This window comes from Pithys albifrons, chromosome 5 (genome assembly GCF_047495875.1).
Source record: "Pithys albifrons albifrons isolate INPA30051 chromosome 5, PitAlb_v1, whole genome shotgun sequence".
Taxonomy (NCBI): domain Eukaryota; kingdom Metazoa; phylum Chordata; class Aves; order Passeriformes; family Thamnophilidae; genus Pithys; species Pithys albifrons.
The window spans coordinates 26,783,180-26,796,947 of NC_092462.1; the positions used below are offsets into that span (position 1 = coordinate 26,783,180).

At 37.5% G+C, this 13,768-nt stretch overlaps 1 protein-coding gene across 1 annotated transcript in view; it reads right to left on the minus strand.

The window, feature by feature from the left end:
- COL25A1 (collagen type XXV alpha 1 chain) overlaps nucleotides 1–13,768 on the minus strand; it is a 322,294-nt gene that overhangs the window by 149,047 nt on the left and 159,479 nt on the right. Inside the window, exons 3-5 of the mRNA XM_071555983.1 lie at nucleotides 10,590–10,634; nucleotides 8,485–8,492; nucleotides 6,347–6,373 (exon numbers count right to left, since the gene is read on the minus strand). Coding sequence (XP_071412084.1) covers nucleotides 6,347–6,373; nucleotides 8,485–8,492; nucleotides 10,590–10,634 — 80 coding nt within the window. The remainder of the gene's footprint in view (nucleotides 1–6,346; nucleotides 6,374–8,484; nucleotides 8,493–10,589; nucleotides 10,635–13,768) is intronic.

The following is a 13,768-nucleotide window of genomic DNA, read 5'->3' on the forward strand; positions in this document are numbered from 1 at the left end:
GAAAAAGTGGAAGTTTATTTGCTGAATATTATCAGTATGTCCTCAGGTAAAGTATTTTTCTAAAAATTACATTTTTAAAGCCTTCCTCTGGTTCTCATGGCACAGAAACGCTACACAGTTAACCTGCTTGGCAGCAAATATACAATGCACCTGTTAAAACTGAATCATCTATTTGGGAATAGCACTGAGGATACTGCTATTGTATTATTAAGAAATTCTGATATACTGTCTTGTGACTGTTGGGAAAATTTTTGAGATGTCCTTAAAGTTTTCCAAGAACAAACCAATGAAACCTGCCATAATAGGCATATTAACCAGGACTACAGGATGGCAACAATTGCAAGCAGGAAAGATGAAGCTCACTTCTTAGACAGAGGGGACTTTCTCTCCTATGTATCAGAATATTAAATGCCATAAAGCAATTTTTGATAATGCAGGTAAAAACTGCAATGAAGACCATATCTGTGGTTTGATATCACAGAAAAATCCATACTTGGACAAGTGACCAACCTCTGGTGGACCTTTGTTCAAGGATAATATCATATAACACAAATACGGCTTGAGAAAAATCATACCGGTATCCATCAATTAGAACAATCAATTCCAGTAGCTACAAGTACCACTGAGTACTGAACTTAACCGGTCGTGCTGGGTTTGGCTGGGGCACAGTTAGTTTTCTTCACACCGGGGCTGTGTTTTACATTTATGCTGAACACAGTGATGATAATATAGAGATGTTCTTTCTGTTACTGAGCAGGGCTTACACAGAGACCAGGCTTTTTCTTCTTGTTGTACTGCCACACTGGCGAGGGGGATGAGGGTACTTGTAAAGCTGGAAGGGGACACAGCCTGGACAGCTGATCCCAACTGACCCAAGGGATATTCCATTCCATATAGTGTATGCTCAGAAAGAAGGTTGGATATGTTCGGAGTGATGGTTTTTGTGTTGCCAACTAACCATTACACACGATGGAGCGTTGCTTTCCTGGAGATACCTGAACACCTGCCTGCTATGGGAAGCAATTTTGCTTTACTAATTAAACTGTCTTATCTCAACCCATGGGTTTTCTCACTTTTATCCTTCCAATTCTCTCCCCTAACCTTTTGATGGGGGAGCAAGCAAGTGACTACATCATACTTGATTGCAGGCTGGGATTAAACCACAACCACAACCCAAATGTATCCCTGGAGTAAAGTGAAAACATCCTTTGCCTACAGGTGAAGAAAACTGGCTTACCTTCATGTAGGAGGGTAGAACTCAACGTCGTATCTCCCCAGCTCTCACTCCTCCAGTTGCTGACCTGACTATACTAGAGAAGTCCAACTCTCATCACAAGTTTCCATGATAAAACCATAGCACTTGTGTACACCATACAAAGAAGTCTAGGCACTGTCTGTTACAGATTGGTATTACCCTCCACATGAGCTGAAGATCTTGGAAGACTCACTAACAAATTACTTGTATGCACAATTTTGGTAAACCATTGCAAGACTATCCGGAGTTCTGATACACTGTGGTGAATGTACTAATGGAAAGAGATTATGTGAAATAAGAAAAAAGGTCTAAGGACTCAATTTATACTTATTCTAAATAGTCACTCATTTTCTAATTTAAAGAACTGACAACAGCTGACAACCTTTTGGAACAATGGACAAGGAATACATGGTTTCAAACAAGGAAATCTGTAAACCCAGGAACGTTTTAGGATGGGCAGCTGACCAACTGTAACTCTTTGAAGAAAGCAGAGGATTCTTTCCACTCCCTAAGAACAAGTAAGGGGTTTGAGGCAAATGGATCAACTCAAAACCTCGTGTCTACTAAGACAATTACCTCTATCAGGACTAAATATAAGGATAAAGTATACAGATGTGAGAAAACACATACTAAAAATCACAGTACAAAGAAGCTTTTGTGATTCCAGATGTTTTGCATTTTCAGTGCATTTAAAAGGAAAAAAAAATTAAAACCTGAAATTGTTATCAGTATTTCACTTCCAAACCTGAAATTTATTGCAAAAGTTTTCCTGGTATATGTTTAAGAGTTACTTTGGGAAAATGCCAAAAATAAAAGGTGGTCTGGAAAGACACGTATTGAATAAAAAGAATCTGATGGAGCGGGAAATTTCTATCAGGTCACCAAGCCAAATCCTTAGAGTAAGGTCCAGAATTGATGTAGCTGTTCCTTGACCTTAGACATTTACATTTTGGTACAACTGTGAAAAAGAAGAGATCTGAGCAGCTACTAGAAATACCACAGCTGCTGCAAAAATGCTTAATATTGCCATAGGCTGTGATTAATCACAGATGAAAAATTCACAATATTTGCTCATTTCTTCTCTTTTGATTATCCACTAACTGAGCTATCATAGTATCTCAGGTTGAAAAACTTGCATTTGGATGGGCTTAATTTTACATATATCCACAGGCACTGCTATTTACTACACATATGCCTACACAATCCCAATCTCTAACTGGAGACACAGCAGAAAACAAAGTAGCACTGTCAAAGACAAAGCAACACAGCAGGGTAATCAAATGCCTTTTCCTAATTTCTTACAACAGTGGTTTTCATGTTCTTCCCCACCAGGCCTATTTCTTTCAACTCAAACGCCTCACAGCTCTTTGTTGTTCTATGGAATTCTTTTTTCCTTTTGTAACACAGGAACGGAAAGGGAAGTGAGGCAAAAATCAGAGTCTTCTAACAGCAACCTGAAATTCTTTACATATCAGGATAACAGCTTCTCTTACGGTATCTTGGGATGAGCTTTATGGGTACAAAGATCAGAAGTCTGATGATAAAGACACATTTTAATCCAGAAGGAATCACATCAGGCTAAAGAAGGACTGAAATTCTCTACCTGCAGTCCTACGTTTTGTCACTTTATTATCTTGAGGTAAGTCTTTCATGAGCTAAAAAAAAGTTTTAATTAATTGACAGGTTTTAACAAGGGATGATATTTTACAGTTACAGAATGACAATCTCCAATTTAGTCACATCCTTTTCTGTAAGAGAAGAATCTCCATTTCTTGAAGATGAAACAAGGATGTCATGAGAAACAGGAGAAACAAGGCACATGGTCACCTGGAGCAGCCACAATCCTCCACAGCTCCTAGAAATCTTATAAGCACATCAGGTACTCTGCAGACTGGCAATATGGACAGATGTAGAGGAAATTTCCCCAGTCCTCCTCTTCATGAAGCGATGCTTCAGGAATTTTCATATTCTGACACTTAGTTCGGAAGACAGTGTAGCTTTACCACCATACATGTGACAACTTCCAGGATGATTTATTTGGATGTTGAACTTGATTTGTACTTCAGCTTGGGAAAAGTTGTAGGAAAAATTTTCTATTTGCTTCATTTTTTTTAATGGAAAACAGTAAATTAGTGCTACCCATTCAACCAGCTTTTTCCTTGGCAGAGCACTACACGGTTTTTGTATTTTGCCTTTTTACTACATTCACAGGCTGTGGGGGTTTTTACTGGTTGGGTTCTTTGAGGGGAGAAGGCTTGATGTTGGTTTGGTTTTTCCTTGGGAGAGTGTATTTTTTCCAAGTTGTAGCATTATTTCTAAAGTGGTACTGTCATACAAAATCCCTGCAACAAATGTCTATCATCTCATTCTCTAATGTTTTCACACTTTCTTGTTCTCTTTTATTTGAGAAGATGTGATAGCCTATTCCAATTTTAAATTCAAGTTGAAAAAGTTACAACTCTGAATTTGGTCACTGTCTGTTATACACAGCTTTTAATGAGGAAAAAAAGGAGTTATATCAGTGTACACTCAAGTGTTCATGGTGCCTTAAATAATAACCAGTAAATCATGGTCTTCCAAATCTCTTTTTAACTGTGGCACTCATTAGCAGTAAGTCCAGCTTATTTTCTTGATTTCTGATACCATATCTTCCTTGTCACTGTAAATCCTTTTTACTGTTATTTTTATTAGTTCTTAAGGTAACTTTAAAATTAGAATGAACACAGGCAATGAAAAATTAACTCTTGGAGAAAACAGCCACTCACTCTTGTGAGATCACAGCACTAGGTTTCAGCTTACTGAGCAGAGAGCTTTTTTAGGTTCTATGTGGCAGATACACCTCACTACAGTCACAGAATATCCTATAAAATCCAATAAAAATAAAAGCAGCAAGGTTTCTACAGGAGTTAAAGAGGACTCTAGAGAAGTAACTTTAAACACTAATAGCCTTTTCATAAAGCTCTACAGGACTGTATAAGTACTTTTAAAGTGCACTGCACTTGCAGTTGCATATTTACCATTCAAAGCAGAAGGATATGACTGTAACTGAAAGGATCAAAACATCCAGCAATGTTACAACTTTCAAACAGAGCCAAATTTTATTCCCAGTCATTTTGAAGCAGGAAGAAGCAGCACTCAATCAAGTGCTAAGCACTGCTGAAGGCTCACATCTGCCTGTGCACACATGGCTGACTGCACACATGCAGAGAAATGCAGACAAAATTTTGCCCATAAGACCACTATTAGACTCAGCAATTTCAATAACATGGCTCTGAAGAATCTTCATTGCTTTAGGGTCTCACAACAAATCTCTTTAAGAAAACAAACTTGTGGACTCACCTACACAGATTAAGCACTCTAAGAGAAACTGGAATGTATTCTTGTAAACCTTATTATGGTTACAGTACATACAAGCAAGTTTCTGGAAATTGGTGACCAATTCCTCACCAGCTGTCTATCGACTACTTGCAACAGTGAAGACAGTCATTCAATGATGATCCATTGATAACACTAATCTGCAACTTCAGAAGATGCCTAGATAAAAGCACTGATATAGGCTGCATCAATAGAAGTGTGGCCAACAGATCGAGGGAGGTGATTGTTTCTGCTCCACTCTTGTGAGGCCCCATTTGGAGTACTGTGTCCAGCTCTGGGACCTCCAACATTAGAACACATGGATCTGTTGAAGCAAGTCCTGAGAAGGACCACAAAGATGACCAGAGGGATGGAACAGCTCTTCTATGCAGACAGACGAAGAGAGTTGGGGTTGTTCAGCCTGGAGAAGAGAAGGCTTCAAGGAGCTTTTACTGCAGCCTTTCAAGACCGAAAAGTGGGCCCATAAGAAAGGTGGAGAAACATCTTTTTTTTTCACTACAAGGCCTGTAGTGACAAGACAAGGGGTAGTGATTTTAAACTGAGAGAGGGTAAGTTTAGATTGGACATAAGAAAGAAATTTTTAATGATGAGAGTGGTGACATTGGTTGCCCGGAGAAGTTACGAATGCCCCATTCCTAGAAGTGTTCCCCAACCATGGAAGTGTTCAAGTCCACGTTGGATGGGCCTTTGAGCAACTTATTCTAGTAGAAGGTCTCCCTGCCCACAGAAGAAGGACTGAAACTAGATGATCCACTAATGTCCTTTCCCATCCAAACCATTTTGAGAGTCTGTGATTCTATGAAACTGCCCTCCAGCTGCAGGTATGCAATTTATATTTACCAATGGAAAAATTTTTCAAACTCACTGAGAATTTAAATATCTTTTGTTTGAAATAAATAGGCAAATCAGTATGGGAGGGCCCTTCAAGCTACACTATCAAGTGTTTTAAGTAAGATGATTATTGTACTTCTACAGTCACAATGTTGTATACATATATTGCCTGTGAAATGCACCCACGAACACATTTGGTCACTGAGCTCCTAATACCCACATGACAACAGGCTTTCCTTGAATGGGTAGGAAGGCTACAAACAGCTTGCCTGACTACTTGAAAGAAATATATTATTAATAGATTTTAGAAAGATGCATTATTTCATATATATATATAGGCAATAAATCCTAAAGATATGAATGAAACTGACAGAAAAATTAATTGCATCCATTATCAGAAAATCACTCTGTGATAGGATGTGCAGCCAACTGCTAGGACCTCTGTCATAGCATTTTAGTCTGCTCAAAATGCATTGAATAAAGCAGTTAGGGGAAACAGGACAGAACTAAAAGAAAGGACTCAGAGGTTCCTTATGGCAACTGTACAGATTTCTGATAGGGAAAACTGGGATGCAGTATCTTACTAATTTCATTTTAGTTACAGTAAAAAAATTATTTTGTATGCAAAAATGCAGAAACAACACAAAATATGCAAAATGTCAATCAATCAGTGCATTTCATTTATGCATTTTAAATAGTCTGGTTATTTTCAAAAATTTGTCAAAGATTTTTTATCTGGCTTTGTTTTTATAGGAAAGTCCTACATTTTCTAAGCATCTGTGGAACAAAAAAAAGTCCTTTTGACAGAAATAAAGAAAAACCAAAATATAGCAACAGGATTTTAGAGTAATCATAAATTGCTATCATAAATATATGATGAGTTACCGGATAGCCATTTCGCCCTGGTAGACCCTGGTTGAATGAGATGAAATGGTATGACAAACATTAACAACACCGTCATGACATATGACATAAACATGCAGAGTACATTAACAGTAAATTATAATTTGCATATTGCCTTTTTTTTTAATGTGAGGATATTTCAAACCAATAAATATGACAACTACTACACAGTGAATAAATGAGGCTTTGGCAATGGAAAGTGTATGTTTTAACTTAAATAAACCCTCTAATTAAAAGGCTACTGGTGACTTCTGATGTTCACTCAAATTCCAGTTTTTATGAAGAGAATTATCCATGTAGACTGAAGGGCAGGTTTAGTGCTTAGGTAGGGAAATATTAGCTTCTGCTAGAACATAGGTGCCAAAGAAGAAATTGGAGATTGCTTAAGAAGATCATTAAAAAAATTTGAAATCCCCAGACTTTGACTACTATTACATTTGACACTCAGTAGTAATGTACAAGGAAAATAAAAAGAGCACTGCAAGAGACTTTGAAATAAAACATGCTCGTAATTCAGTACAGAGTTATGTGGGATTACAAATATTTTATATTTTAAATGAAAACTACTACCACAGTTGTCCAAGTGAAAACAATTACTAAGTTCACAATAGTTTCCCCTAGCCAGTGCCTATGTAAATATAAAAGTGAATTAAGAAGAGATACTACATTTTAATGCCTTGAAACAACCTAAATCCTTACTGCCTGTCAGCAAGATGAAATCTTCCAAGTTTTGAGTATGAAACTTCAATTTAAAGTCAGACACTTCTAAAGTTACTAAGTTTTGGAAGCTATTTCAGGTTTGTGTTAATATTGCCACATGCAAGACTTTGTTGTGGGTTTTTTCCTTGTCCTTTTTCTGTTTTGGTTTATTTTTTTTTCAAATGTACCTATACTGAAACCATGGTGAGCTGAAGTTAAAGACATTCACAATGAGGCACACAGTGAAGTCTTGCCATATTGCCTTGCTACAAATAGCTCACATCATGATTTAAGTTTGTTCTTTGTGTTTCACAGGATGACTGCAAAATAAATTGGGGAAACCAGTGTTTCTTTCAAATAAACAGCATCTTTATGCATTAAGCCTGGCTTTTCATTGATGGCTTGTTAAATGCATTGGTCACTATAAATTGCTGAGTACATGGTCAAAATCTTACAAGGGTAAGTAATATCACTGCTTAGTATATTGTATATACAGTTTACAGTGAAACCATTAGGTCACAGCAGGAATTCAACAGATTAATTCCCAATTCTTAAACATCCATGTAGCATAAAATAGACAGATAATATGGTCCTGAAATTGTTGTGGAAATACTACATATATTAACAAAGAAAACAGAAGTCTGCAAAAGAAGTCTGTAAAAGAAATCCTGATTCAATGGTCACACTCTTACACTGTATGATGCACATGGATGGCATGACAAATACAAATGTTTGAGATGTATATGAGATATATCTGCTTAGTCCTGTCCTTAAAGTTGGAATTTTGACCCACTCTGGGAATATACACCAAATCAAACTAAAAACCAAGCAAAAACCAAAACAACAGGAAAACTCCAGAAGAGAGCACCAGTTCTCTTGCAAGAAGGACTAGTACAAGATTCAACCAACTTAATACACTGAACAGTACTATTTAATGGTAATTTTACACATACACTTAGTGGCTTCAGTAGCAATTACAATGAAATGAGCTGGACAGCCTGTATATCTCCAACAACAGGGAGCTTGTACCTCAAGACTTTGTGATAAATGCAGAGGAAGTTACTGCACAGCACAAGTGGGCTGTCCAGTCTGAACTTAGGATACTCACATATTTTTATACTGCAGTAAAAGTACCTGTTATCAAGTCATAAGCAAAAGGAACATAACATACTTACATGGAATTGTGATCCAAATGGCTATCTGCAGTGCTGAATATAAAGCTTTATGTTTTAGAGACTTTTTTTCTTAAGGAACTTTCTGATTAAATTATTCAGCTCCAAGATAGTATATTGTAAAAATACCAGAATTCCCTCTTGATTATGCATGATCATATATCATCATATATGACGGTGATAACTCAACAGGGTCTAAGAGATTTCTCCCTGTTTCTGGAAGAACCAACAATGTGTCACCGTACTTACAGGAGGTCCTGTGGGGTGGGGGAGAGGGAAAGAGGGTAAAAACAAAAAAAAGAGAAAAAAGAACATGTAAGCTTACGAAGTCACTAAAGAAAAACACATATGTACGAAGTCAAGCACAAGGTCTCAGGATTGTCAGTGAGCAGCACTGCTAATACAGTGTACACATTTTCCCATTCAAGTAATCTTTAGCTTTGGCTGTGCTCTGAAACTTGTAAATGTGACTACTTCTTAAATGCATGCTCTTACCTTACCAATTCTTCAACCACAGTCATGCAATCTTATGAAAATTGCTTCTCCATCCACTTCCATGCAATTTCATGCCAGTCCAAAAATACCAGTTACAGACTACAATTCATTTTGTCAGACTCCACATAAAGCATACTTAACTACATCACCAGTTTCAGTCAACGCCATAGTTGGCATTTGATCACTTGGCTGCAAAATTGCACAAAGTACCCTTGGCATTTAACCTGGGCATCTCATCAAGACATACGTGTACCAGCATCTTCCAGCCTTCCAACGTTGCCTGTGAGGGGAGATTTCAGTGGCCACCTGACAGTGCTGAACTTTGTTTTCATCACCTTCCTCTCTCAAGGCACACATATAAAATGGTCCCCACTAAAATGCCACACTTCGTGAAGTGATATTTGCACATTTTTTCAATTATTTAGACCTCAAAGACTTTCGTATAGCAGTTCTTGAAAACATTATCAAAGGGCCACAAATCAAATCTCCTATTTCAGTCTTATTAAGTTGAGCAGCTGCAGCTCCCAAATCAATGGCATTTCATTAGGCTTTTATGCCTCTCTCTAATTTCTGAATAAAGTGAAGTGCAAAAGCAGTATAAAACAGCAGCAGCTGTACTTTTAGATCACTTTTAATATTGACAGCCTTTTGGTTTTAACAATGCAATTTTTATTGTCCAGCAACTAAGGTCATTTCTTTCCTGGCAAACATTCCTAAACAGCATTTTAAAGTGCAGGTCTGTTTTTAAACAAGAGAGATCAATTTCCTTTATTAATAGTTTAATATGTGTTTATTTGAGATATAAAATGAATCAACAAGCATCCCACAAAGTAATTGCCAGGATCACTTGTAACTCAATCCTCAACCACAGAATTTCCTTCTGCATCATAGCTTCTTTCTTTGAAGTAAATACTAAGCCAAGCCTAAATGGAAACACCAAGGTGACTTGTATCAACCTTTGGCAGGGCTTGGCTTCACTTTTGTGATTCAGGGAAATACAGAAATAGTTTTTAGGAGCCAGATAAATTATCATATACATAGATAAGAAAGGCTACAGATGATTTACAAAGATCAAGTTGATTGGAAGATTTTCCTAGCTGGCAGATTAGACAAGAGAGAAAAGAAATGCTCATTTTCTACTGCATCACCTCCAGAACATTCACCTTGATGAAAAATTCAAATCCGCAAGGTAAACAACAGTTCCAATTCCTGTGGATGTCAGCAGGAAGAGGAGCTTAACCTCTCACAACTTTGTATCAAATGAAATTTCAAGCTACACACCACACTACCTGCAGGATTCTATCAACAGCAACCTCCTTGGTACAGGGTAACAAACCAATAAATGTTTTTTCTTGCTTCTCTTAGAACTTCACTGCTACTCATTTCTGGTGAACAACTTGTCTCATACCATCTACTTATCACATGATTTCCCTGAGTACATTCTTGAAATAAGGGATTTTGTTTCATTCTTTATTTATTTTTAAAATTGTTCACCTCAAACCAAGGCAGTTTGATGTCATACTGCCATAGTGTACTCCACCTACAGACTTACATGGAGTTATTCTAACTCGTGCAAGCGTGAGAGACACTCAAATGGTTAGACAATTACAAATGTCTTACCAAAGGTACCATATCAAGGATTATGACATGTGCCTACAAATTAATGATGCCCAAGACCAGAAAAGTATCTGGAAGGCCAGATATATGCCAAGGGTCACAATTTCTTTACCAGAGAAGTTTCAGAATTCTCTTTCAGAGCACACATGCAATACAACTAAAAATGAAGGCATGCTGTGTATGCATCCTCACAAAAACACAGACAGCACATAACCACAGATCTTATGACACTGAAAACTTACCTGTCTCTCCTCTTCTTCCCCGCTTACCTCTTTTCCCTGGAGGACCTAAAAAGAAGATGGTGGATTGTAACTTTTTTCTTGAAATTACATGTAGAGTATAATTTTTTTTGGATATAAGGCCGTTAGAGTTATGTATTACACGAATTTCAGAGACTTTGGCTGAGCAGGGGTAAAAGATAAGCCAAATAAGACAGAGGAAGTTGGAGATAAATTTGACAGCTATGTTACCTATTATAGGCACTCTGAAAAAAGGCAGGGAGAAACTTTAGAGGTCGTCCAGTTCACCCCTCCTTCTCAAGGAAAAAGTTAACCACATCTAAATTATTACTGCAACTTCCACTGGCATTGTTTTCCCTCCCCAGTATTTCACTGTTCTGACAAGTGGAACATTTTTCTTTATGTCCAACTTGCCTCTCAATTCATGTGCTTTCCACCATGAACCACAGAGAAGAAATTGTCCCTTTTCTCAAAAAAGTCTTTGTATTCCTCAGAATTGCTGCACCACTCCTTCAATCATCTTAAATCAAATACACCATGGGACATTAAGTTTTATTCAAGTCCAAAGATTAGTATTTATTTATTTATAAGAGCAAATCCCCTAGAAGATGCTTTCAGCCTCTATCTGAAAACATGCAAGAGATGAGGAAAGCATCATCTGACTTGCAACATTCAACAACAGGGTACGTGTTGTCAGACACAGTCTAAGGTGCTCTGCCTCCAGATCAAATTTGTCAGCCATAACACAATGGCCTAGTCACTGTATGCTTTTTGCTAAGAAATCTTTACTTCTCCTTGTCCTTTCTCCACAAATATTTACACACTATAACCAGCATCTGCTGCCAGTTCTGAAGAAAAGTAAAAATCCTTTTTGTCCCTCATTTCTGCCTTCAATATCCTTTTCTAAAAACTGCAGACATCAGATGTCAGACTGCAGATGTTTGCCACCTCTTCTTGGTGACCTTGATGTGCTGCTCCTGAAAATGCAAGAAAGTACATGTGCACTTCTGCCTGTATAGCTTGGAGGAGACACAGCAGCTGAGGGGATGACACAGAGCACTGAAACGCAGCTGCTCTGAAAAGAGAACCACAGGTGGGACTCTCAGAGCTGCTGAGGAGAACCAAGCACACGAGTGGAATTTCCAAAAGCAGCAATGTACCTCTGCTGTGGCTGTACCTCAATGTTTGTAATAGATATTAGATGCACAGGTGGTTTTGTGCTAATAGTTAAGCAACTGTCTGCTACTTTAAACTTTACAAATCATCTGAACTATTGTTCCATACCTTTTAGATAGCTTTGCACTATGTATTTGCAGCAACCTGGCTTAAAAGACTAGGATGCTGAAAGGCAACCTAAGTGATACGATTTCAATATATATGTGAAACAGCATTAGTTTTCCAGGGAAATAAAATATTATTGATTTAAAAATAAAGGAAGAAGAAGAGAGGGAAGAAAAAAAAGGAGGAAAAAGAGAAAAAAAAAGATGAGAAAAGAGAAAAAAGGAAAAAAAAAGACAAAAGGAAAGAGAAGGCAAATGAAAAAAAGGACAAACAAAGAAGAAAAAGGAAAAATAAAAAAGGAAAAAATAAGAAAAACAAAAAGAAAAAAGAAAAGCAGCTCTTGTCTTGAAGGTAGAGTGGTTTATTCCTATCAGACCATTACAAATCTCACTAAAATCCTTCTGTTTTCTTCCTGTAGTGCCATGATGCAACACAAGTTTAAGACAACAATATTATACAAAGCAAAAATGGCATAGGTTATTCATAATCAAAACCATACTTAGCAAGACAATAATATTTTGGTATTATGAAAAATAGTGAAGGTGTCACTTCAGTATGGGGAGAACCTTGCAACTTCCTCGTGAAACTCTCCAGCCTCTGCAAGAGGTATCTGTGGAAGCTGTTTTCCCCCCACAACTAACACTGCAAGTTTATAGAGTCCCTCGGCATGTGCACAGCCCTGCAGGGGCAAGTCGTCTAGTGGAGATTTCCCAAGCTGTCCTCAAGGTTACACACATAGCTGTGCAGCAATTTGGGCTCATACACATGGATGTGCAGGAGAAACTTAAAAGGTAATGCCATGTCATTCAGCATACAGCAATAATATACTGCTAAACAGGGTGGTAATATTTTATTTTACTAAGCTTTCACTGTGCTATAGGTGTGCACATGCACACACACAAACAAGTCCACTACCGAGTTTCCTTTTGAGAAAAAACAGAACTTTGAAACTAAAAACTTCGGCTATAGACTGGCCAAAGGCATTGAAGTCACTAACAGAAAACTCTTAAGGCCACCTCAAGCTATGAATTTTAGGAACACATGGAATTTGTCCAGCAAACCAGACTTCCATAGAGCACTAAGTTTCCAGTTTAGCAGCAGTGTACAGTGATGGCAAGTTCAGCTCTCTCCTCTGACATCAAGTGCTGAACCCTTCTAAGCCATTATTCTAAGAATATTAGATTTAAATATAAGTGTGAATCATCAGAAAAAATTATTGTAATTACTATCTTTCCAAAGTAACCACACCACTGACGTCAGGAAAATTACTCTGGACTTAGAGTGTTAATGAAACCACACTACCACCCTTGACCAGCAGACCAGTAGTTTTCAAGGGCCACTGAGTGATGCGTATCACTGCTCCCTCTATTAAAAGCTGTTTTGATTTCTGCACTATCCAGGTCTCTGTCAAGGTTGTGGCATTTGAAAAATTCATAAAAATTGTGAGATGAGAGATGGATCTTACTGACTTCTACAAGGTTTTGGTGACCATTTGAGGAAACAGTTTCTCTATATTTATCTATGTATTTTCTTTTTACCAATACAAACCAATTCATTTTAAACAGTTAATCACAGATGGTTTCAATTCACAGAAACACTAATGCTGACATTTATGGTCATCACTAGATGACCTACTACTTCAGAAAGTACAGGAGCTTTCATGTTTCCCTGAACAGACTGCTTTCTCTAAATCTTAACGGCTAACATCGTCTGTTGCTCCAAGTGTTTCAAGTTATCAAAACCCTGGGTATTTTTCTATAAATATTAATTTTCCATCTGTCTGTAATTTTTCAACTTTGCACTAATTGGAGGATTTGGTGGAGACTCATGGTGGTAGAAGGAGCAGTGAATAAAGTTATACCACGGACAATGTCAGCTTACATTAAGTCCACAGATTTTTA